At 41.9% G+C, this 27,007-nt stretch overlaps 1 protein-coding gene across 2 annotated transcripts in view; it reads left to right on the top strand.

Annotated features, from left to right (window-relative positions):
* Positions 1-26,475, top strand: part of spon1a (spondin 1a) — a 224,035-nt gene extending 197,560 nt beyond the window's left edge. Inside the window, exons 8-17 of one of the 2 annotated variants that reach the window (XR_016169862.1) lie at positions 3,059-3,260; positions 5,006-5,146; positions 5,556-5,631; positions 10,744-10,926; positions 15,162-15,332; positions 15,491-15,658; positions 16,222-16,386; positions 20,060-20,326; positions 21,917-21,987; positions 22,669-22,750. Coding sequence is in view for 1 of the 2 variants with exons in the window: in XM_089135387.1 (XP_088991513.1) it covers positions 3,059-3,260; positions 5,006-5,146; positions 5,556-5,631; positions 10,744-10,926; positions 15,162-15,332; positions 15,491-15,658; positions 16,222-16,386; positions 20,060-20,326; positions 22,669-22,832 (1,537 nt within the window). In the remaining variant the exon portion in view is untranslated. Of the gene's footprint in view, positions 1-3,058; positions 3,261-5,005; positions 5,147-5,555; positions 5,632-10,743; positions 10,927-15,161; positions 15,333-15,490; positions 15,659-16,221; positions 16,387-20,059; positions 20,327-21,916; positions 21,988-22,668 lie in introns of both variants that reach the window. The other variant, XM_089135387.1, reaches the window with a different exon arrangement.
* The last annotated feature ends 532 nt before the right edge of the window (positions 26,476-27,007 follow it).

A 27,007-nucleotide genomic window follows, 5' to 3' on the forward strand; every position in this document is an offset into this window, starting at 1 on the left:
TCCCTGGCGCCAGCAGACGGTTACAATAGTTACCTCTCATGTTTGGGCATTCAGCTTGCTGAGGCAGCTTTTGTGAATAGTTCATGTTCCCATTGACTATGACAGTGCTGAGATCGAAACTCCCTTACCTTAAGGGAGGTGCAGTCCCCTCGCCTATGCCCCGATCTAGCGTCTATTCTGGACCTCAGAATAGACATACTTCTGTGCATGGTCAGGGTGATCTGAGGATTACCGTGATGGCTTCCCCACTGAGGCAATCTCTGTGGGTCCTGCACACCTCACAAGCGCAGCCGCCGTTGGAGCATCCAAAGGAATGCACTGCTCCTGTTCATGGATGACCAGCCGTGTCCTTTAGAACTCCACCTTACAACCTGATGTCTATCGCAAAATCGGAGGGGGAGCTTCAGTCCTCTGGAGATGAAGATTCAGAGACCACCCTTTGCAGTCAGCTGTATTAAAAATTCTGCCCTGTAAAACAGTACTCCTGGTTGCATTGTCCTCCATCAAGAGGGTAGGGGATCTGCATGTATTTTCGGTCAACGAATCGTGCCTAGAATTCGGTCCGGCTATCTCTCAAGATCATGTCTTTGACCCTGACCTGGATATGTGCCCAAGGTTCCTATCACTCCTTTCAGGGACAAGGTAGTGAACCTGCAGGCGCTACCTTCGGAGGTGGCAGACCAAGCCCTGGCTTTTCTCTGTCCCGTCTGCGCTCTGTGCCTGTATGTAGACAGAACGCAAAGCCTCAGAACCTAAGATCAACTCTTTGTCTGTTGCGGAGGCTAGCAGAAGGGAAAGCCTGTCTCCAAGCAGAGGATGGCCCACTGGATAGTGGATGCCATCGCCTTGCCCTACGAAGCTCAAGCTCAAGGCGTACCTTGCCCGCCTGGGTTGAGAGCCCACTCCACTCAGAGTGTCACTTTTTGGTAGGCGCTGACACACGGTGCCTTGCTGACAGATATCTGTAGAGTTGCGAGCTGGGCGACACCTAACACTTTCGCTAGGTTTTATATCCTACGTGTTGAGCCGGTTTCTCCTTGTGTGCTTGCTTCAACCAGCCGGTAACACCGAAGTTCCCGCTCTAGTGTCGACTTGTTGCGCCACTCCTCTCCACGAAGCGGATATGTGTGCTTTTTGCTCCAGTCGAGTTCCCCACTCAGGCGAACCCTTTGAGTTCCTCTGCACCCCTTCGGGAGTCGGATGTTGCGGAGTGTCCGACGCCAGGCCTAGTGCTCGTACGTATGCTTGTGTAACTTGTGCTAGGCTGGGTTCCATATATGGTGATACCTGCGACAATCCCATATGAGTATTCTTCCATGACCAGCTCCCTACGGAGAGCCCGTGTCTTCCCTTGGCAGAGTCCGCTCTGCCATCACTGTCTGGTGTAGCCTCCCCCTTCTTAGGCTGGAGCCTCCACAGTGACATTCCATATGTTGCACTGCCCCTACCGGCCAGTCCGTATGTATATTCTTTACGTTACCTCCCTTAGGGCAGGATTTGTCTTCCGCAGCATCCCCTTCCCCTGGAAAGGCGTGCTTTTCCAGTGTTATGCAAGAGTTTCACTGTCTGGGTTATAACGGAGCAGCAATCCGAATGCCCTCTGCGTAGGCCTTCCGCCCCAGCCAGTTGGGGGTCTGAGAGTCTTGCGTAGGGCGCTGGATGTGGCAGCAACCGATGGCGTTTTCCATGGGATCCCAATTACGTCGCCAGGTCGAATGTGAGTGACTGAAAGGGAATGTCTCGGTTACTGTTGTAAACCTCGTTTCCTGAAGGAGGGAATGGGAGACGTGACGTCCCGCCACCACAGTTGCTGACCATCGCTGTACGGCCATCACAATCTCGGGTCCTCAGCGAAAAACAATGAGTGCGTGCAGCCGCTTTCCTGTTTATACCTGCGCTGCGGGGCGGGCACGGGGAATGTGACATTTTTCACGCACGCTAACGTTCACTGGCTCATTCTGTAGACACTCAAAGTTGATAGGGCTCCCAATTATACCGTCAGGTCTCCCGTTCCCTCCTTCAGGGAACGAGGGTAATATCAGTAACCAAGATATTTCCTTTAGTATCTTATCCCTTACATTAAATATTGTTCATTATATAAATATTTATATATGTATAAATGCTTTCCAATTTAAATATGTATGTATTAGCTTGCTTTACAGTGCTTTGCATAAAAAAAGTGTGTGTGTGCGTGTGTAGGGGGTGCTTTATTGTTATTAAAATAATATCCTAATACAAAAGAATATTAATGATTATGATTTTTTTTATTATTTATATATATATATATATATATATATATGGTAACACTTTTATTTAGGGTCCAATTCTCACTATTACCTATTATTATTATTATTACTATTAGCTGCTTATAAACATATATATTACTAGGATACTGGCTGTTTATCTGTACTATTATTCTGCATGACCATATTCTACATCCCTTAATCCTATCCAATACCTACACTTAAAGGAATAGTTCACTTTCAAAATATTTTTTGATGTGTTTTAGCTTACCTCAAGGGCATCCAAGATGTAGGTGTCTTTGTTTCCACAGTATTTTCAATTTTGATATTTTTCGGTCAAACCGTTGTTGTCTATTAGTCATATAATGGAGATTTGAGGGGCCCACCTCAAAGAGCATTTGGACTTCTCTATGCATGCTCTTTGAGGTGGGCCCTGTAAATCTCCGTTATATGACTGATAGACAACAACGGTTTGACCGAAAAATATCAAAATTGAAAATATTGTGGAAACAAGGACACCTACATTTTGGATGCCCTTGAGGTAAGCTAAAACATATCAAAAATTAATTTCAAAGTGAACTGTCCCTTTAACAACTACCTTACTAACTATTATTAAGTGGTTATTAAAAGTTCATTGATGCAAAAGTTGTAGTTATTAGTTAGCTAGTAGTGAGAATTTGACCCTAAACTAAAGTGTGACCAAATAAACATATTTGTATTTTCTTAAATGTTTTTCTCTTTTACCTCCCTCTCACGTATGAATAAGATGTATGCCATCAAAATGTGAAGTCATCTGATTTCTCTCTTTATCTCAGTCGAGCGGCTCCCTCAGCCGAGTTCTCAGTTGACCGTACACGTCACCTGATGTCCTTTTTGACGATGCTGGGCCCTAGTCCTGACTGGAACGTTGGTCTGTCATCAGAAGACCTTTGCACCAGAGAATGTGGATGGGTCCAGAAGGTGGTTCAAGACCTCATCCCATGGGATGCAGGAACAGACAGTGGAGTCACTTACGAGGTGAGCTCTCATGGAAAGATATACAACGGGTCCAAAGGTCTGACACTTTCTATTTTGAAATTTGCCTTATTTACTAGAGGATTTGTCATCACAAACTACATTATCAGCAAGACAATTTGAGTGAGAAGTGAAAGTGAACATGAATTTTAGAATTCCTTAGTATTTGGTACAGGTATGTTCCAATTTTGCTGACTTTATGTAAATGCGAGGAAATCACATATTGAAACGCACTGCATTAAAAAAGGGCATGGAATTAGCAATATCTTTATTCATGTCCAAAATTTTCTGATTCCAGGTTTGAATTAATAATAATAATAAAAATAATCATTTTTTATAATTCTTAAACTATATATTTCAGTGTGGCCTCATACGTTTGTTCCACATGGTTTAGATGTGAAGTCAATGACATACTACAGTGAAGTCTTTGGGGTAATAAAGATTGTGACCTATATACACATGCTCAAAGTAAATGCACCAAACAAGTTCTCTCTGTATTAATAACACAGAAAAATAAAAACATGAAAAATGATTACTTCATTTAAAAAAAAAAGCAATTTGCCAGCTGAAGTGGTTCACTTGAGACCACACAGTCATGACCATAGCTTGACTCTGCCATCTACTGGTGTGTGTCAGTTTGTCTGAACAAAACATCTGCTTAAATTGACATCATTCCCATGGATAATGATCAAATGTTTAATTGTTTGTTTAATTTACATATTGAAAGGTTACTATTTTTACTTGTGGAGTGAACATTTTCATGATTATCATGATAGTATTATTCCCCACAGCGCAGCAAGACAAGGTAACAAGATTGTTATTAAACTGGATGTTGGTGTTGCCATGGCCTCAACATTTGCGTTTGAATAGTGCACGCTCTCAGTGGGTGTGGTCACATTAACACGTTAACAATTAACTCAATTGTCTGAAAGGAAAAAGACTGACATCTCTCTCTTTTCATACAGATTACATGAACTGAGAATAGTTGTTTATACAAATTACTTCATTTAAAAGAAGATCATTTCTGCTTCATAAAGAGAAATCATTTGTGCCTGTGTGACAAGTATTGACTGAGTCACAGTTAATTTTTCGGAGGTGGACTCTCAGAATGGACTTCACTCATAGAGAGAAGACAAAACGTGCATCAGGTTTATTGTTTATTGCACAAACAAATAAACACTTAACAGGATCAAATGATGTATAACAATTTTATGTAAGATTAAAATAGGCAGAGTATTTTGAGTCTCTTTTGTACTTTTAAGAAAAAAAAGTGAGCTGGTATCGCCGGCAATACCACAGACCCCAGAGGGTTAAAGAAACAATACATAAATTGAGTCCTTGTTCTTTTTGGTCATTCAGAAATGATGACAGAAGGATCTAATTGCAGTAAGAAAGTATTTATTGACAAACATTACCAAAGTAAATCCAAAGAATGAGCAAAATCAGAAAAAAAAAAAAATTCAAAACAGTAGAGAGGAGTGCCCTCTTGAGGAGATCAAGGGCACTCCAACTGGTGGATGTTTCAGTCCATAATGACTTGCTTATGTTTTATTCTTTTGAGGTATATACCTTTTTTATATATATAGTTTGATCGATTGAATGACAGAAAATGACCATTCCTTTAATTCTTACCACTTATGTTGTTGTTGTTTTTTTGTTTTGTTTTTTCATTTGATTTTCATGTGGCATAAATGACTTGAACATTTGACATTTTGATGAATTGGTTTATTTATTTAATGTTTATGTAGTCTCCCAACAAGCCTGCAGCACCTCAGGAGAAAATTCGCCCCCTCACCAGTTTAGACCATCCACAGAGCCCTTTCTACGACCCAGAGGGTGGTGCGATCACTCCTGTGGCCAGAGTTGTTGTGGAGAGAATTGCCCGCAAGGTGTGCTTCTTTACTTGTCTTAAAAAAATTACATTTTCAAAAGAAAATATTCTCAGCTGTTGCATTTTTAGCTTTTATTACTGTGTAAAATATCTCTGCATTATGTATGTCATAAAAGTCTATAAACTGAGAGCTAAAATAACTCGACAACAACAACAGACTATACATATTGATGAAGCCAGCATGTCACAACAGTGCCATGGAAGTATTGAAAGTCATACATACTTTATAGGAGAAAGTTAGATGGGTATTAGGACAAACAGGGAAAACTATAACCTGTCATCTTGTTTGTGGTTTTCAATCAGATAGCAATAGTGAATCAAATCCCATCACTGTGAGTAATATGATTGAATGAGGAACATCATGTAGAATGTATTTGAAAGTTTGAGGTGTTTTCTGATGTCAACAGGGTGAGCAGTGCAACATTGTGCCTGATAATGTGGACGACATTGTGGCTGACATTGCCCAGGAGGAAAAAGAAGAAGGTTTGCATATCTTTATCTGTTTATCAAAGGCAACCTTGAGAGAGAGAGACAGAGAGAGAGAGAGAGAGAGACTTTTAACTATTACATTTCTTAAAATCCTGCAATGTCTAACCAAATGGAAAATTCTTACTGTAGACTTTTTCGCAGCACAGAAAGCAGCATCTTCTTGACATGAAACGAGTGTTACCGAAACCTTCATAATTTTATTCTTTTAAATGAATTCTCAACTTTGAAATTTCTTCTAAAATTCCTTTAGAGAATAACAATAGTAACACAATACAGCTGTTGACATGCAGTATGGCTATCAAGTAGAGTTCTTGACAAAGAAACTAATGTGCCTTTAAATGAAAATACCACTTCATCACTTCTATACTTTAAGTAATAATTATATATGCATATTATTATTATTATTATTATTATTATTATTATTATTATTATTATTATTTCTTCTTCTTTTTTAGTAGCCTGACATCACTTCAACATATTTGCACAATTTTGTAAAACATTTAATTCATATAATTCTCTTGCGTACTGTTTAAAGCTATGGATTTTCTTGTTTCATGTTTCTTCTTCAGCCACCCTCAATTCTAGCACTGATAATTTAGCCAGTAGCGGTCAGTAGTTCTATATCACTTAGAGCTGAAGATAGTTTAATTTAAACCACAATAATACTTGTTTCCTGTCCTTCAATTTGACATAAAATGTGACTTAAGAGCTGGGAAAAGACATTACTCTCTAATCTGTTGGGTCTTGCACAAAATAAATTCCTTTAATGTTTCCTTTAATTTCATTTAATAAAATAATTTCCTTTAATAACGTCTCTTACATTTGTAAATTGGTTCCCTGAGTGGGTGATATTTATGGGAAATGTGTGTCACACTCACAAGTCACAGGTGTGACTTTGCACTTGAGGGAGCTTGTGCATTCAAAATGGTCTCCGTAACACTAGATCTAATCAGAGAAGAAAATCCACTATGTCTTCCTGCACTCTCATAAGAACCACTGGAAGCAGACTTATGTGCAATAAAGCATACAAGCAGGGAATCAGACTCACATCTGCCCTGCTGAACCTCAGCCAAATCAGACCCATGGTTCGAAGATGCAACACTATTCTCCAGGCCTTAACCCATGCCTTGAGAGATGATCTGCTCCCATATTTTACCAATCTGAGATATGCACTTTCCTCAGAGACATAAACTTTTTTTCTGCACCTAAAAACCACCTGATGAAATATGAAGACCATATGAAACCATATGGTATGACCATATAAAAAATTTCTCAAAACAAATCATCATCATTTTCAGGTAATTTATGTGACACGCAAAGATATCACCCCCCCCCACCCCCAACCGCAGCGGGGCCCTCTAGGAAAAGATGCAGGTCCGCCGTTAACAGCGTTTCGGGCCGCATCAATTTCCAGCGAAAAGACGATTTTAAAACATCGGTTATGGTCGCAGGGACCGAATCGACTACAGCCTGCCAATATTCAGCTTCAGGTAGTCGAAGAGAATACCCTGAAGACACCAGAGGCCAGCCTCGAGAGGCTGGTACCCTTAGTAGATTTTGTAGAGGGATGGTATCATCTTCCCAACATATCTCCATGGGTCCTGCAGATAATACGAGTTGGGTACAGACTGCAGTTCGCGCACCGCCCCCCCAAGTTTTCTGGGGTGGTGCTCACTGCGGTGGTCCCAGAGCAGGCTCAGGTGCTGGAACAAGAAGTACAGACTCTGCTGTCGAAAGGAGCCATAGAACGTGTTCTTCCGGTAGACAGGGAGTCCGGGTTTTACAGCCGGTACTTTATAGTTCCAAAGAAGGATGGGGGGTTAAGGCCAATTTTGGATCTCAGGGTGTTGAACCGGTCTCTGAGAAGGTTCAAATTCAGAATGTTGACCATTCCAACAATCGTGAATCAAATCAGGTCCGAGGACTGGTTTGTCACGATAGATCTGAAAGACGCCTATTTTCACATCTCCATCCTTCCATGTCACAGGAGGTACCTGAGGTTCGCTTTCGGGGGCGAAGCATACCAATATCGGGTTCTTCCGTTCGGCCTAGCACTCTCTCCCCGCACATTTACCAAGTGTATGGACGTGGCCCTTGCTCCATTGAGACTTCAGGGGATTCGGGTATTGAATTATCTCGACGACTGGCTTATTCTGGCCCAGTCTCGGGAGATGGCAGTTCGGCATCGAGATGTCGTTCTTGGCCATATTCAAAAATTGGGGTTAAGACTCAATTTGAAGAAGAGTGTGCTAGTACCGTCCCAGGGCACGACCTTTTTGGGAGTCGTGTGGAACTCGGTTACAATGCAGGCACGTATGTCTCCCGCACGTATCGAGTCAATTCTGGCGATGGTATCCAGGGTGAAGCTAGGCCAGGCCGTCACTGTGAAACACTTTCAAAGGATGCTGGGCCTCATAGCAGCGGCATCCAACATTATTCCTCTGGGCCTCCTTCACATGAGACCCCTCCAGTGGTGGTTGAAGACCAAGGGGTTCTCACCCAAAGGGAATCCGTTCCGTATGATCAGAGTAACGCGCAAGTGCCTTCAGTCTCTGCAAATATGGAAGAAGCCTTGGTTCCTATCCCAAGGGCCAGTGTTGGGGGTGTCATGTCGCCGGGAAACCGTTTCGACAGACGCCTCCCTTACTGGCTGGGGCGCGGTCATGGACGGCCGCTTTGCCAGGGGTCTGTGGCAGGACCATCATCGCACTTGGCATATAAATTGCCTGGAAATGATGGCTGTGTTCAGGGCTTTGAGGAGCTTCCTCCCAGACCTCAAGGGTCGACACGTCCTAATACGGACGGACAATACGTCAGTGGTGGCCTATCTGAACCGACAAGGGGGCCTCAGATCGCGCCCTCTGTGCAGACTGGCGCATCAGATTATCCTTTGGTCCCAGGGGAAGATATTGTCAATAAGGGCAATGTATATCCCAGGGGTTCAGAATTGGGGAGCAGACATCCTGTCGAGGCAGGGGCTGAGGCCCGGGGAATGGAGACTTCATCCGGAGGTGGTGAAGTCGATATGGGAGAGGTTCGGACCGATGGAAGTGGATCTGTTTGCGTCTCGAGAGACGTCCCACTGTCCACTTTGGTTCTCCCTCTCACATCCAGCCCCGCTGGGGTTGGATGCCATGGTACAGGCTTGGCCGAAGCTTCGCCTGTATGCTTTTCCTCCGATCGCTCTGCTCCCAGGGGTCCTGGAGAGGATCCGTCAAGAGGGCATCAGTCTACTTCTGGTTGCCCCGAGATGGCCGACACGAGTATGGTTCTCGGATATAATATCACTCCTCATAGCTCCGCCGTGGCCGATTCCTCTGAGGAGGGATCTATTGTCTCAGGCGGAGGGCACAATCTTCCACCCTCGCCCAGAGTTGTGGAAGCTGTGGGTCTGGCCTCTGAGGGGGTTCAGTACCTGAATGCTGGCTTATCAGCTGAGGTGGTTGAAACCATACTTAGCTCTAGGGCTCCATCTACCAGGAGATTATATGGCCTCAAGTGGAAGGTGTTTCTCACTTGGTGTGAAGAACGAAGGTTGGATTCAGTAAACTGCCCAGTGGCTTCAGTTCTGGAATTCCTTCAGGATCGTTTCTCTGCGGGTCTCTCCCCGTCCACTCGGTGTACGTGGCTGCCGTTTCGGCTTTCTACGCGCCAGTAGATGGTGGACCTCTGGGGAGGCACCAATTGGTCATTAGGTTTCTCCGTGGTGCTTGGAGGATGAGGCCGGCGACCAGGTCCAGGGTTCCTGCCTGGGACCTGGCGATAGTTCTGGAAGGGTTGTCCCTCGCTCCCTTCGAACCTTTAGAGTCGGCTTCGCCTAAGGACTTAACGCTAAAAATGGTCTTTCTCTTAGCGATTACCTCTCTTAAGAGGGTGGGAGATCTCCAGGCCCTGGCGGTAACGCCAGCTTGCTTGGAGTTTGCCCCTGGCAAAGTAAAGGCCTTTTTGCACCCGAGTCCGGGCTACGTGCCTAAAGTTCCTTCGAGTACGGCTCGCTCTGTAGTCCTTCAGGCATTCCATCCTCCACCTCATGTGTCGGCGGAAGAAGAGAGGCTTCACTTGCTCTGCCCCGTCAGAGCTTTGAGTGTATACCTGGAAAAGTCTGCTTCTTGGAGAAGATCTGACCAGTTGTTAGTATGCTTTGGGTCACCTAAGAGGGGGCTCCCGGCGACCAAACAAACTATAAGTAACTGGATTGTCCAGGCTATTACTGAGGCTTACAAGGTGCGCGGGGTTCCTTCACCTTTGGCCTTGAGGGCTCACTCGACTAGAGGCATGGCTTCCTCTAGGGCCCTTCTGTCGGGAGTACCTCTGCAGGAGATTTGTGAGGCAGCCGGCTGGGCTACCCCGCATACTTTCATCAGGTTTTATAGTCTCAACCTTCCCAGTAGGCCCGGTGCACACGTACTCGGCCCTTGCTGAGGGCCTAATCAGTTTCACTCTGGGGCGGGTCTGTTCGGTGCGTGGCCTAGTGGGTACTCATTCCCCAAAGAGTCGATTTTATCGACGCAGTGTTGAGTTCCCTCGATAGGAAACGTCTCGGGTTATGACTATAACCCTTGTTCCCTGAGAAGGGAACGAGACACTGCGTCGTGTTGCCACGCCCCTTTTTTAGACCCTTGAGCGTCTTGCTTCATCGCGAGGCTAGTGTGTGTTGTGACAGCGTCACTTTTATACTTCCGGGTATGCCGTCACATGTTACGTCACGACGCAACACCAATCAGGATTGGATTAGTTTCATTCATACTTCAGAGGCGCACGCTTAGGGAGCGTCCCCAAAGAGTCGATTTTATCGACGCAGTGTCTCGTTCCCTTCTCAGGGAACAAGGGTTATAGTCATAACCCGAGACGTTTTTTTTATCTGTAGAAACATGAATAAATGCATATAAAAAATACATTTAAAAACATAAATAAATAAAAGCAACTTTTTTAAAAATATATATTTTTATATCTCACTGAAGTTTAGTAAAAGCAAAATAAATATTTTTTTAAGATCCCATTAGTGATTATTCTGTCTCATGCGACTCTCTTCGCTAACACACTAAAATGTACTACTTAATTAAACTTTTCATCCTTTCACTACATTATTTTTTTCTGTTTTGTCAGATGACACTCCAGAGACATGTATCTACTCCAACTGGTCTCCATGGTCTGCATGCAGCTCCTCGACGTGTGAGAAGGGGAAGAGGATGAGGCAGAGAATGTTGAAGGCACAGCTGGATCTTAGTGTGCCCTGTCCACATACACAAGACTTTGAGCCCTGCATGGGGCCTGGCTGCAGTGATGAGGGTCAGAATCAAACACACATGAAATCAGGGTTTCATTCCCCAGATGGAAATGTACATGGAAAATATTGTCATTCATATTCAAAGTTCTGTTTAAAACCAAAGTGAGGAACCTCGCTGTCTACTATTTATATAGGCAGTTGCCTTCTAAGAGGCCATCCATATAGGACATGTTCTCATTTTAAAAACAGCAGGGCAGGGTGCAATAGAATGAATGCAGGGGTCTCTAGGTCTTTTTTTCAAGATTCAAATTAAGGGGCCATTTACGCAACACCATTTTCAACCAAAAACTTAACTTTTGCCGTTCATTTACACAACAAGAAGTTCAAGAACATCATCGTTTTGGGGGTCTGAAACAGTAAACTTTTGAATGTGCCATTTTTTTTATTTTATTATATCATTATCTCTGTTGTAAGGAAACTAGGACCAATATAACTTAAAGGGTGAGTGAATTACTGTGAATAAGAACCAAATTAATATGCAAATGATTCAAAATTAATATTTACCACTTTATCAACTATTTGTCCACCGATAAGTTGAGACTAGGGTATTTTATCAATTCTGGACATAATATTATTCTGTGGCCTACGGTAATAATATCATAAAATTATTTTTTATCAAATTTTCCTTGAGCTTTTGACATCTAAGTGTCATGGGTGCGGGTTCGGGCAGAAGGACAGGCTGAGTCCAAAGTCACAAGGAATATAGAATTTAATATCAAAAGACAGGCAGGAAGACAGGAAACACTGCGTAACATTAAACATCGACCGACAAAGACTGACTAAAACAGAAGGAACTAAATACACTGAAGAATCAAACATAATGAGGTGAAGACAGGTGAAACAGATGAACAGGACGCTGAACGGGAGGCTGATGAGGGAGTGAGTTCAGGTGTGCAGACAAGAGGATCATGGGAAGTGTAGTGCTGGAGACGCAGACAGGATGGTGCAGACGAAGACTGTGACAGAACTCCCCCCTCCCGGGAGGCGTGACCTCACGCCGCATAACAGAGGAAGGAGGGGGGACAAACTGGGGGCTGGGCGGGGCGTGGCCAGGGCGGAGCAGGCTGATGGCGTGGCCAGGGAGGAGCAGGCTGAGGGCGTGGCCAGGGTGGAGCAGGCTGAGGGCGAGACCAGGGCGGAGCAGGCTGAGGGCGTGGCCAGGGCGGAGCAGGCTGAGGGCGTGGCCAGGGCGGAGCAGGCTGAGGGCGAGACCAGGGCAGAGCAGGCTGAGGGCGAGACCAGGGCGGAGCATGATGAGGGCGAGACCAGGGCGGAGCATGATGAGGGCGAGACCAGGGCGGAGCAGCTGGAGGGAGGACCCCTGGTGGAGCCGATGGTAGTGGGGCTGGCAACACCAGGGGGCCGACTGACAGGGGCGGAGCGGATGGGAGAGGAGACCAGGGTGTAGCTGAGGGACCGACGATGATGGGTGCTGAGGAGGGACCGAGGGAGCAAGGGGACACCGCAGGCTCTGGTGACCGAAGTGCTGACAGGGGCACAGAGGGACACGGTGAGGTCAGAGTGCGTGAGGGCTGACGGGTGACTGGAGGGAGTGAGGAGTCCAACTGAACCGGGGGGGTGACATGACGGGGCGGAGCCAAGGGAAGGAAGTCCAAAGGTGAAGGGAGGATGACGAGGGAGTGCAGGGAGTTCGGAGGGACGAGGGAGCCTGGCCGAGCTGGTGGACTGTGGGACCATGGAGGAGCTGAGGGAGGTAGCAGCCACGGGGGATCCGATGGGACCGGGGGCCGAGGAAGTGTCCAGATAGAGGAGGTGTGAAGCGAAGGCCGGGGATCCAACGACCCAGCTGGGTCAGGGGAGCTGGCAGACGGAGGGGCTGACGGATGCATGACGGGAGGAGGTGGGAGAGGGAGGCTGGGTGGGATCCTGGTCTCGGGCTCTGGCTCTGGTTGGACGGTCTCGGGCTCTGGCTCTGGCTGGACGGTCTCGGGCTCTGGCTCTGGCTGGACGGTCTCGGGCTCTGGCTCTGGCTGGACGGTCTCGGGCTCTGGCTCTGGCTGGACGGTCTCGGGCTCTGGCTCTGGCTGGACGGTCTCGGGCTCTGGCTCTGGCTGGACGGTCTCGGGCTCTGGCTCTGGCTGGACGGTCTCGGGCTCTGGCTCTGGCTGGAAGGTCTCGGGCTCTGGCTGGACGGTCTCGGGCTCTGGCTGGACGGTCTCGGGCTCTGGCTCTGGCTGGACGGTCTCGGGCTCTGGCTCTGGCCGGACGGTCTCGGGCTCTGGCTCTGGCTCTGGCTGGACGGTCTCAGGCTCTGGCTCTGGCTGGACGGTCTCGGGCTCTGGCTCTGGCTGGACGGTCTCGGGCTGGACGGTCCCTGGCGTTGGAGTGGGGCTGGTGCCGTCGTCCACGGTGAAAGAAGATCCACATGACACCAGCACCCACTCCACATAGGCCGCGAAGCTCCCTCGAGGCCCCTCTCCGGGCAGGCGTGCCTGGGTTTCAGCGTTTAGGCCTGCCCGGAAGAACACACAGAGGCTGGTATCATCATAGTGAACGTGAGGTATCAAGTCCAAATACCTCTGTGTGTGGGCCTCGAGGGATTGATCCTCCTGCTCCAGGAGGAGAAGTTGCACTGCTGCAAAATCCATTATTTGGCGGTCGGTCGATCTGTCACGGGTGCGGGTTCGGGCAGAAGGACAGGCTGAGTCCAAAGTCACAAGGAATATAGAATTTAATATCAAAAGACAGGCAGGAAGACAGGAAACACTGCGTAACATTAAACATCGACCGACAAAGACTGACTAAAACAGAAGGAACTAAATACACTGAAGAATCAAACATAATGAGGTGAAGACAGGTGAAACAGATGAACAGGACGCTGAACGGGAGGCTGATGAGGGAGTGAGTTCAGGTGTGCAGACAAGAGGATCATGGGAAGTGTAGTGCTGGAGACGCAGACAGGATGGTGCAGACGAAGACTGTGACACTAAGAGGTCATCATATTATAAGAATATCTTGTACGTTTCTGAAACTGAAAACGTCCGTGTTAGTCCAATAAAAGCTTTTATTGACACCAGGCTCAGCAAATGCATTTCTTTTTCAAAGTAGGGAACTATGATGACAAAGAGGATAAAACACTACCCCCGCAGAGGAAGATCAATGCCTACTTCAACACGGCCGGTTTAGTCCTGCCCACCGATTCGCGCATAACACGCGTAGCTAAACGACATAGGCCTACCTCGTGATGACAAACTGAATCGAGCTACCGAGCAATAAACATGCCGTTTACAAAATATTGTGCAGTGCATGGTTGTGGAAGTAGACAATCACTGCATAAACTTCCTCTGGATTCCAATAGGAAGGCATGGTTAAACGAGAACTCTGTTCCATTTTAACATTGAGCTCATTTTTTTGTACATTTGGAGTGCTGTCAGTACAGACAAAGTTTTGTTTAAAACTTTAAACATTTAACAAAAAATGAATAAATTAATGATAGATAGATAGATAGGAATTTAGATGACTCTTTATTAACATTTAAAAAGAAAACAGCCCTGCCGTCTAAAGCATCCCACACATTACTGGGTGGACAGGTGGGTGGGTTTTTCCTTAGAGTTTAATGAGGTGTTAACATCCATTATCCATTGATTATCATACGATGGACATAATATATAGGCGACCTCCAGTGTACCCTGTTTACTCATGGTTTTTATTAATGATTCAATTAGCCATTGTTTTATCAAGCAGAACAAATGCCAGAGAGAAGAGGGAAGTCCAGGTTTTGCACCATAGACTTTCCATATTGCCAATCTAAGTATAGCTGATTATGTAATATAAGCAATATTATCAAAGTTCTTCATTAAGCTTCAGAGTAGAGTGAGCATTGTTAATTGATGTATATTAGACAATGTAATATAGCTTAGAAAGTCTAAATTGATTTAAGAAAAAGGTTAAAAAGTCATCATGTCCTGTTGAAAGTATTGAAGGTGGTATCTGTGCATTAGAACATAGTAACTAGACCAATAAATCAGCTACCATATTCAAAAAATCATTTTGCCCACCATAAGTTAATATGATGTGATTGTTCGATTGATTGATGGGGCTCTTGAGCAAGATGTGCCAGATTTTCGAGGTCCCAGTTTTGCTTTAACCAGCTTAGACCAGCTACCATGTTCCAAAACAGCTAACACATCAAGCTAAATTTAACTGGGTTTTCTAGTTAAGTGAAAATATTGTTGAATAAGGACATGAATAACAAAGTGAATCTTAACTTTTACAGATTCTTCCACATGTATAATGTCAGAATGGATCACATGGTCACCATGCAGCATGTCATGTGGCGCAGGTGTGCGCTCTAGGGAGCGCTATGTAAAACAGTTTCCTGATGATGGCTTTCCCTGCACCCTTCCCACTGATGAGACAGAGCCATGCACTGTCAATGAGGACTGCTGTGAGTATTATTTATCTGTTGACACACAAGCCAGATTCATTTAAATAAGTTACACAGATGTTTAATTTAGCTATAATTCAATAATGATAAAAGCTCCTCACCTACTGACACATTCTCCACTCCAATGGTATGTATTGTTTATGTTTCTACTGGTGTAGCCCCAAGCAGTTGTCTGGTTACTGAATGGGGTGAATGGGATATATGCAGTGCTACCTGTGGGCTTGGCATGAAAAGACGGGAACGGATGGTGAAAATGCCCCCATCTGATGGCTCCATTTGTGGGGCTGAGGTGGTAGAAGCAGAGAAGTGCATGATGCCAGAATGCCGTAAGTGCAAATACTCACATGAATACCCACATAAATATATGCAAACCCATGTCCACCCAGTTTAGCATATTCACACACATTCACAGGAACATTAACAGATTTCCATGCATGAATGGGAATGTTTATGTGGACATGAACTACTATATTAATTTACAGTACATACATGGCCAAATGAACATGTTCACAATTGTATACTGTATACGCACACACATGCATACCTACATATTCACACAAAATGCAAGTAGTGAACACGTGTACTCCCACTTTAACATGTACAAATACATAACTCAACTCTTCAGCAACACTTCTTTACACCTATATTAATACACATAGCATACATGAATTTTAATATTAATATAACATACATAAACTTTCACGTTACAATATTCACACAGTATTCACACAATTTACATATTCGCACGTATGCCAATATAAGTATATTAACATAGAATATACTGACGTTAACATATTCTCACAAATGCACATTATCATATTTATACAGAATAAACACCCTCATGCCTACAGTCCTCAGTGTTATGATACTGTGTTTTTTGTGTGTATAGATACTATCCCGTGTTTACTGTCCCCGTGGTCGGACTGGAGTGACTGCAGTGTGACCTGTGGTAAAGGCTCACGGGCACGTCAGCGCATGCTCAAATCACCTGCAGAGTTGGGAGAATGCAGTGAGGAGCTGGAACAGACGGAGAAATGCATGCTGCCAGAGTGTCGTGAGTTACACTCTTTCTCTATCAAACACACACACACACACACACTCATAACATAAACAATGTGTTAATAAGATAAATCAATGTGTTGCAGGATAAATCCTTGGCATGTCTATATTTTTAAAACTAAAGAAAGACAAAGAGTGTTGAGAATGAAGATTACAGTGGTTCTAAACCAATATGCTTCTTTCATAAGGTTGACTTCAAACTTGGAGAGGAGAGAACAAGTCTGCCTTATCACTGTTCCCGCAATTCACTCACATGGTTTTCTCTCAGTCTCTCTTTTTGTGACCAGAAGGATAGTTCCACTTAATTATCTCATCAATGTTGTAAACTTTGATTGACACGCTTTGACATGAGGGGGAGGCGGGGCCTTGAGTAATTTGCGGGGCCCTACGCAGCTTGCATAGTGTGCATATAGGGAGGATCGGCTCTGACACCTGTATATACCCTGTGTTCTCCCTCTGTTATTGTTGGTTCTTGATAATATTTGGTTGTCTCCTTTTTCTGCGTTTCCCAGCGGTTTTTGATGAATAAAGTCTTCCTTCCAAGTCGTTAGCATTTCCGCAGTTTTTCTGCGGGTTTTCTCTGAGCATTACAGTTGGTCTTAGTATATCCACAAGTTTCCTACGCCCCATGAGGCCTTGCATCAAAAGTGGGCGCGTCTTCCGGTTTGAAGTAAACAAAGCGCGACTTGACATACTTCACACTCGTTCATTCAACAGTTGACAGTCATTCAAGTTATAGCGATCCAAACTAGCTAACGATGTGGGAACACAACCTCAACAAAATTAAAAAGGGTGAAATAACAGTACCTTTAGTACTTTGGTTGGGAGTATTATAATAACATTATTAATAATCAATACTCATCAAGGCATGGTGACAGACAGTTGTGTGAGCTGACAAACAATTGAAATAAAAATACACACTTAGTCATTGTGCTTTGGAGTTTATTCAAAATTATAAATGAATGTGCAGCTTGAATACATTAACTGGCACATTTTGTATTCTGTCAACTCAGGCTTTGATCCTGAGTTTAGGTGTAACATCAGTAGCGAACAGCCAAACACATGCTGATAGAGTTTATAGAATATTAAGAATTTCAACAAATGTACACAGGAAGATTCGTCGTCTTTTGGTAGGTGATGGAAACTACAGTCGTTGGCAGGATCACTCTAATTTCGTTTTCGGCTTATGTTCAAAACAATCACGTTTAAGCCACTGAATTAGTTTAGTCCGGTTATACATACAACCGCGAACAGCACATGTTGTCCCTGAGCTCCGTAACGACATCTCTCATAAAGATTTGCGTCTTTAAATAGTAAAATAATTCTCCGAAAAACAGCTAGCCTCTTCGCTAACTAACACACAAAATACTATTGGAATGCTACTTCCGCCGCCTCACCGGAAGTTTCACCCACTTTATTTTTTACAGTAGCGCCCCTCGGAAACTTGTGGATAATAAAGGCTGTCTGTCTCAATGTTAATCAAACAACTGTGGTATCATGGGGAAAAAAAAACACATTTCAGAATTTCGGCACAAGGCAACATAACAAAATGTGGAAAAAATAGCACACAAGTAATTGTCAGTACTTTGTCAAAATGTAAGTTGCTCCAAGTTGCAAGAGCATGCCTGAGCTTAGAGGATGAGTGGATGAGCTTGGGAAATCGGTTGGCTTGAAAAACCTTTCTGAAAGGTCCTACCGGATGGTGTTTTAGTTTCTATTACCACTTTGGGAGAGCTGGCAAATGAAGACTTGGATGATGACAAGGAGGATCCCTTGTTCCCTAAGCAGAGTCTCCTGTTTGCCCAACTGTGTTGAAAGAACAGTCAGGGTATGCAACATGATGCTTACTGAAGGGTAGCGATTAGTTAGTCTGCTGACTGGCAATGGGCTCTCCTCAATCAAAATGCTCAAGGCTCTCATATAGAACCTTTACGGCATCTCCGCACTGGATATGGCAGACATGGAGGTGATTGACTGGTCCCATATGCCAGCTCTCTTTGGCTGGCCATCTTAATCCTTGATTTGGTTTTTAGAGTTGAACCCAAGTTGCCTCAAAGATCGGTTTCTCAGTCTTGATTTTTTTTTTAAAGATTTACAAAGATGCAGCTCAGATAGGGGCCTACGATTCATAGTTAGATGAGGATATGTCTAATGCTTTGTCACAGGGGAAATACATTACAAAGCTCTAAAAAGAAGAACACTCGGGTTGGGTCTTTGGATGAATTTGTTCACGGTGGTCAAAAGAAATAGCACATTTACTCAATCAGCTAGTTTGGAGTAATGCTTAAATGGAAAGCCATTACAGTAATATTCTTTTTTGCTGTAATATGACTAATTACTAATTATATTTTGGTCTCTTTTTCTCTTTTCTTTGCAAATTGCAAGTCTGAAGAGTATAGGCATGTTTTAGGACATTCTACCACGTCAAACAATTGCTTAGTTTACATAATTGCTTAGTTACATTTATGTAATGTAAATTATCGGTTAACATCTTCTAAACACTCTTTAAATTTAATACTTTTCTCATTTATGCCAATCAATTTATCTTATCATATAGACGAGAAAATAAGTAGCATGCTGATCTCCCCATTGTGGGTTTTTCACGTGGAGGACTCATGTGCTCATGTTTTTGCATAATTATATATTTCATAGTTTGTGGATAAACATATGTTTTGCTATTGTGCTATTTGTATATTTATAAAAGTTAACCATGCTGTTGTAGATTAAATATAACATGGCTAAAATGAAATCAATATTTTTTGTCAGGTTAGATGTTGTTTATTAATCTCTCAAAATCCTTTTTGTTCCGTGTCACTTGATGAGCTTTTCTGTGTCTTTGTCTGACCTTCCAACAATAATTCATTTGCATTGTTCGTTACATTAATGTGATGTTAAGTGATAAAGTCACACATTTGTGTCACGCATGTTTATAGTTTTTTATTCATGTATGTAGTTCTGAAATATCAAGAATCTTCCTCCAAAGCAAATATTACGTGGCAGTGTTAGCCATGAGTGTGCATGGATATACACTTTGAAAATTCACTCAAAATAGCACAGCATCCAAGTATGTGATTTGGGAAAATCACAATCATAATCTCAATACTAATCTCTGATACTAATTAGGACAGATAATTTGTAAATTAGGATGCAGAATGTATCTCCAGGGTCCAAGATTCTTGAGTTACACAGTCAACTAATTTTCTATTGTATTGTTGTATAAATGCAATATCACACTCTCAATCATGTATAATATTATTTAATAATGTACAGTATCTTTTTTGGATAATGCGATCTTTAATGAGATTCAATTAATAATTAAACACCTCAATCAAATTAGTACCTCTTGTGGAAATTTTCCTTTTTTATGTATCTTAGAGACTCACAATATTTCCATAAGTGTATTGAAAAAGGTTTAGTTTAACGAATGCAAACTTTCGTGTTATTTGTAATTAAGGTTACATGTTTCATAAGACATAAACTCAGTACACTTTAAACAAATGTTTTAATAAATACATGTGTGTGTGTGAACCAGTAGTGACTAATAAACAAATTATGCAAAAATAAATAAACCCAAAATCATATAACAGCCTTTGAAATAATTACATTTTTAATGAAATGTTCTCCTTGTGCTTGAATATTGTCTTTTTTTAATGTCTTTTTCTCTCTAGCAATGAACTGTATGATGTCAGAGTGGTCTGAGTGGTCAGAGTGCAGTAAGTCCTGCGGGAAAGGTCACTTGATCCGCACACGCATGATCACTATGGAGCCTCAGTTTGGAGGAGATCCATGCCCTGAGACCACACAGAAAAAAACATGCAAGATCAAGAAGTGTAATCAAGGACGCTTAAACAGTGACGAGAGGAAGAGACGCAGAGAAGACCGTAAGAAGAGGAAGAACAAACAGGGAGGGGAAGAGAGCGCAGATGAGCTCGCAGGTGAACATGCACATCATCTCTGTTAAAGGGATACTCTTATAAAATTCTCTCATAATTTATTCACTTTCATGCCATCCCAGATGTATATTGCTTTCTTATATGGAACGCAAACTCAAATAATTTAGTGAAAGATGAAATGAAAATGAAAGTGCCTCAAAGTTGACGCTTTAAAAACAAGGCAAAACGGACCCTGCTGTAATTAATTTGACCCCTTTAGATTAGATTTAAAAAAAAAAAGTTTATTGTCATTCCAGCCAATACAGTAGGACGAAATGTCACACCATTGCACTAAATCTACAACGCAACTTATATAATACAATTACTTCACTGTAATCAATACATTAACAATATACTTAAAATAAATGTAAGTGATGGAATCAAAAGAGGCAGGTGACTTTGCGTTGATATCAGTTGTGTGGCAAAAGTACCACACAAGTTATTAAAATGCAGATAATAATTATTGGGTATCTTTGCGATGCTGTGGGTCTTGTTCACACAATGGCCCTCATTTATCAATCTTGCGTAGAAACGGGTGTATATGTTGGCGTAAGATACTCCTCTCACCGCCTGATTTATGAAGATGTGCGTACCTTTGAAATCCAGGTGTACGCAATGCCTGCCCTTGATAAATCCCGCGGCCGAAAACGATCGTCATTAGAATAACACGCCCCTAAATATTCAAGTCTCCGCTCCCCCCACGCCCTCATTTTACGCCATGGACACACGGAAGACGGCAAAGAAGAGAAACTTCTCCGACGTGGAGTCGAAATGACCTATCACAATGCATTATTTTACAGCACGTCTTTTGAAATTAGCATTCAATTTCGAATCACGTCACATGTATAATAGTGATGATGATGATGTGATGTGAAGTACCATTCATTCACATTAATAATTGCATAATAGTATTCTTCTTATTATTATGATTTGTATTAATGATGCTTATTGTTATTTAGAAGAAGAATGTCGTTATTGTTATTTGTATTATTATTAGCATTTAAAAGAAGAAGAACGTATTTTTTATTATTTTGTCAGTCTGAATTATTTTTTGGTCATCAAAAGCCTTTCATTACGCACTTTTGATAAATGAGGGCCAATGTGTTTTTCATATGTTTGAAATGGTAGGGAGAAATGTTCTAGTAATTCTCTCTGCAGCCCTTACAATGTGTTGCAGGGCTCTGTGGTCTGAGGCATTACTACTGCCAAAACTAGACAGTGATGCATGTTAATATTTAATATGCCATTTCAGTCAATGCAGAAAGTGAAGATGTTGCTGTGCTTTCTTGGCCAGTGAAGTGGCACTGAGGGACGAAGTTTGATCCTCTGTGATGTGTAGCCCCAAAAACTTGATAGTTTTAGAAAGTATAGGTTTGTGTGAAAAATACTAAACTTTTAAATTATAAACCATCACTTCGGACAAACTGTGAGGATGCTGTGAAGTGTGATATAAGCAAATTGTGAAAACTCTCACAAGAAGTGATGCAGAAGCACCATCACTTTTCTCTCACACATCTATCATTTTGTTTCAAAAGACGTTGATTCATCATCTGGGGATGTATGCATTAACATTTGTTGTGTGATTTTTTGAAGCCTGAACTTTGAAGGAAGCCTGAACACTTGCATTATATGGAGCACAGCATTTCTGCTGACATTCTTCATAAGTAATTATGAATCATCACATTACCACTAGAGATACTGAAGATCTCTTTAGACAGCATCACAATATGAATATCACTTGCAGATGTCAATGAGCATCATAACAATGCCACTTCACACGCTGACAACACTACACTCTCTGTTAGTACGGTAATTTAGCATTAAAACTCACTTCAGATGCAGTAATTAGTAATTATGTAGGGTCATAACATTGTCATCAGAGTCATAACATTGTCATTAAATTTGTAACTAAGACTACAAATGAAGAGTTCAGATGCAAAATCCTCTAAATGCCATTTGAAATTTTCTTCTAAAATGACCATTTTTATGAAGCTTGTATATTTAAGTTCAGTAATTTCACTTAAATGACAATTAATAGGTAATCTTCATTGCCATTTAAGTGAAATTACTGAACTTAAATATACAAGCTTGATAAAAAATGATCATTTTAGAAGAAAATTTCAAATGGCACTAAGAGGCTTTTGCATCTGAACTCTTCAAATGCAGTTACTCTTGTTGGCAAAGCAGCGTCACAACATCACCACAGCAGCAACTTAGATCCTTTACTAATTCAAAACATCATAACATCACCAATACAGACAATGTCACAGAACAGAATTTCAGATGAGTAACTGATCTTATTGCCACTAACAGCATTTGTATCTGGTCTAAATTTCTTCCTGAAGGATGCAAAATGAAGCCGTGGTCTGGATGGACTGACTGTACCAAGATGTGCGGTGGGGGAATCCAGGAGCGGCTAATGACGGCCAGGAAGAGAATCAAAAATGCACAACTAAATAGCTGTAAAGACCGAAAAGAGATACGGGCTTGCAATGTCCACCCCTGCTAGGGCTGTACTGAAGGGGCTTGTGGAATGGTACCCAATCTGGGTTATGAACAGACTGACAATGTCTTGCAGTAATTTAATGCACTCTGTTAGGGGTTGATCAGCTGCAACAGGTAGTCTGTTATTTTGTTTTCTAGAATTTATAGTGACCCAGGCCTTGTCTGGCCTGTAAACAGATGAGAAACCAAGAAGGAGGGTGGTCAGAGTTGCAATGTACTGTACAATTAAGATGTATTAATATGCATTCATATTTAAGAGTAGCAGCCCTTTGAGAAGCTTTGAAGTTATTTTAAAGATTGTTTTTTCACAAGTAGGACCATGGAGTTAATGTGTTCTGACATGAAATTTAAAACATATTTCTTCTTTTACACTCTGTGATACACACACACACACACACACACATATATATATCGCCGCTGTCCGATATGTCCATTTTGCCGATTTTGAGATTTTTCGACGGATAGAAAGTCCAGGTTCATTTCCGTATACAGCATGCTTCACATCATCTAAATGACCAATGAGAAGCTGAAATCATGTCATCTGATTTCCATGTAAGTCCATTTGCTGTCAAAGCTGTCAATCACGCAGCGTATCTCCCCGCCCTGTGGAGGCATCTCGCCGGTCTCGTGAAGTTTCATCTTAAGCGTCTCTGAAAGCTCAGCATTAGATGGCCGAATAACACTGTAAAGTATCATCAAACTTTTGTTTTTGACAACTGTTCTCAAGACTTTCCTTTACAGTTGGCCTAACTTTATCGAGGTAAATGTTTCCCCCCTGATGCCAGACATGAGACATAGTGGAGAGAAGTGACAAAATTACAGTAGGATTGTGTAAACAAAGTATCAGTCTAGCATCGCCATGTCAGTGTATTGATTCATTGTCTCTTCATAGTTTGCAAGAGACATTTAATAAACTGAGCGTATTTGATAAACTGAGACGTAGGCTATTTAATAAACTGAGCGTAGCCTATTCATCTGTCAATATGAAACGCGATTTTGTCATTCTAATTAATTATCGAAAGAATGCGTATCGACCACCGTTACTGTACAATATGTCCATTTAAACATTTTGGGTCAAATGTGGATTATATCACGACTGGCAAGAATATGGTTACATTTAAAGATGTTGTACCAAGCATGACAACGCTACGTTCAGCTGCTTTTGAAATTAGGTGGGTTTTTTTCACTTCCTGAAAAGTAACCGTTTTGGACATACGTGAGTTTCATCGGCCAGCGACGATATATATATGTATGTATGTATATATTCCTCTTTTTCTTTTTTTCTGGCTATTACAAACAGACCAGATCAGAGGAGCTACATTTAGATGCAAGCAAAAAATTCTTTCAAGAGATTTGAAATTCGATGTTGAAATGACTGTAAATGTCCTGGGTTTTTATTTTTTTTATTTCATTTAAACAAAGGTATTGTTTGTAACATTTAAACAAAAGGTACAAACGAGTACGAAAGCATACTTTTTTGGATAGATACTGAAACTTGCGATATGGAACTATTGACAACATCTGTATAATGTAAATATTATTATGTATTTGCAGCTATAGAAATGTGAAATATTTACAAATCTTTTATGTCATAAATATATTTATAGTTACATTTTTACCATTTTATATATTTTAGATCCCTTGACCCTACCACCAGACCTAAACACCGGTAATCACTTTTATAGAGTTTAAAAATATTATATAAAACATAATAGGCAGATAAATGTATAATGACAAGTTTAGTTTCAATATACCATTAAATACATATTTAATGCTAATTGCTAATCTCACTCTAAACCTAACCTAACAATTTCTTAAAAATATATAGCCTACAGTATGAAGAGAAATGTAACAGACAGACAAGTGTAATCACCATAACAATTATGTATTGTTAAAATGTCAAAAAAACAGGACCAAAATAGTCCAAATGACAATGTGTTGCATTCAGTCATCTCAAAATTTATTTACACACATACACTCACCCAAAGGATTATTAGGAACACCTGTTCAATTTCTCATTAATGCAATTATCTAATCAACCAATGACATGGCAGTTGCTTCAATGCATTTAGGGGTGTGGTCCTGGTCAAGACAATCTCCTGAACTCCAAACTGAATGTCAGAATGGGAAGGAAAGGTGTTTTAAGCAATTTTAAGAGTGGCATGGTTGTTGGTGGCAGACAGGCTGGTCTGAGTATTTCACAATCTGCTCAGTTACTGGGATTTCCACACACAACCATTTCTAGGGTTTACAAAGAATGGTGTGAAAAGGGAAAAACATCCACTATGTGGCAGTCCTGTGGGCGAAAATGCCTTGTTGATGCTAGAGGTCATGCAGAGGAGAATGGGCGGACTGATACAAGCATACCGGTTGATAGAAGAGCAACTTTGACTGAAATAACCACTCATTACAACCGAGGTATGCAGCAAAACATTTGTGAAGTCACAACACACACAAGCTTGAGGCGGATGGGCTACAACAGCAGAAGACCCCACCAGGTACCACTCATCTCCGCTACAACTAGGAAAAAGAGGTTTTTGCAAGAGTTCACCAAAATTGGACAGTTGAAGACTGGAAAATTGTTGCTTGGTCTGATGATTCTCGATTTCTGTTGAGACATTCAGATGGTAGAGTCAGAATGAGAACATGGATCCATCATGCCTTGTTACCACTGTGCAGGCTGGTGGTGGTGGTGTAATGGTGTTGGGCGATGTTTTCTTGGCACACTTTAGGCCCCTTAATGTCAATTGGGCATCGTTTAAATGCCACGGCCTACCTGAGCATTGTTTCTGACCATGCCCATCCCTTTATGGCCACCATGTATCCATCTTCTGACGGCTACTTCCAGCAGTATAATGTCACAAAGCTTGAACCATTTCAAATTGGTTTCTTGAACATGACAATGAGTTCACTTTACTAAAATGGCCCCCACGGTCACCAGATCTCAACCCAATAGAGCATCTTTTGGATGTGGTGGAACGGGAGCTTCATGCCCTGGATGTGCATCCCACAAATCTCCATCAACTACAAGATGCTATCCTATCAACATGGGGCAACATTTCTAAAGAATGCTTTCAGCACGTTGTTGAATCAATGCCACATATAATTAAGGCAGTTCTGAAGGCGAAAAGGGGGCAAACACAGTATTAGTATGGTGTTCCTAATAATCCTTTAGGAGAGTGTGTATAAAATGGTCATTTTGAGTCACAGCAATCTCACAGCAAGACCAAATGACATGACAAGTAAAGGTTAAATAATTACATAAATGTTGTTCATTTTAAGGTTTTAAAAAGTGGTCTTGTTTAACATTATGTCGTCCTTTGAAACAAGTTGGCACCAGAAATCACACAGAACATTAAATGTCAAATTAGGTAGAAGAGTTAATGCATTTGAAAACGCAGTTTCATTGATCATAAATATAGAATCAAACGATTAATTCCAAGATTGGAATATGTATAAATAAGGATTTTTTATGTCTAATAAAATTGTTCATACATCTATAATTTACATTTTAGATGCTGTCAATGTTGTACTTTTTATTGTCTATTCAAATGCAAGTTAATGGAAACACACTTTTTCATTAAATACATAAGAAATTACTTGCATCTAAAGACTTCAATTCTGTTAGTTTTGACATCTTTAAAGACTATAATGGGCTATATGCACGCATAAGTTCCGCATTTGACGTAAGGATGCTCGTCCATTTCCGGTTGTGTAGATTAAAGCGGAGGAAAACCGGAGAAAACGGGATTATGGCAGAGTCTTCAATATTTACTGTCCTCCCATCTTTGAAACGAAACGTACATACGTTTAGATGTAATTTTATATATAGTTATGTTTATTTAATATAATTTTAAAAAGAAGCATAAACACAACGAGGGGTGTCTGTTTTATCTGTTTTTGTGACTAACGTTTCATTAGTATAACCATGGAGTATAAAATTCAATATAAATTCTCGGTATTGCATTGGACTCTATGATCGGCGGAAGTTATCGAGCATCCTTAATCCTTTACCGGAAATAACGCCGTGCATAGAGCCCATTGTTTGCTTTTTAGTCCACTTAGCTCCTCAATATACAGTGGTCCAAAAATAATTTATCTACTCAGTCTCGCTTAAAATGTATGATTTTTTTTATTTTTTATTACACTGGACGATAAATTATCAAACCAAATGGCATC

Source organism: Pimephales promelas, chromosome 10 (assembly GCF_988280905.1).
Source record: "Pimephales promelas chromosome 10, fPimPro1.hap1.1, whole genome shotgun sequence".
Classification (NCBI taxonomy): Eukaryota; Metazoa; Chordata; class Actinopteri; order Cypriniformes; family Leuciscidae; genus Pimephales; species Pimephales promelas.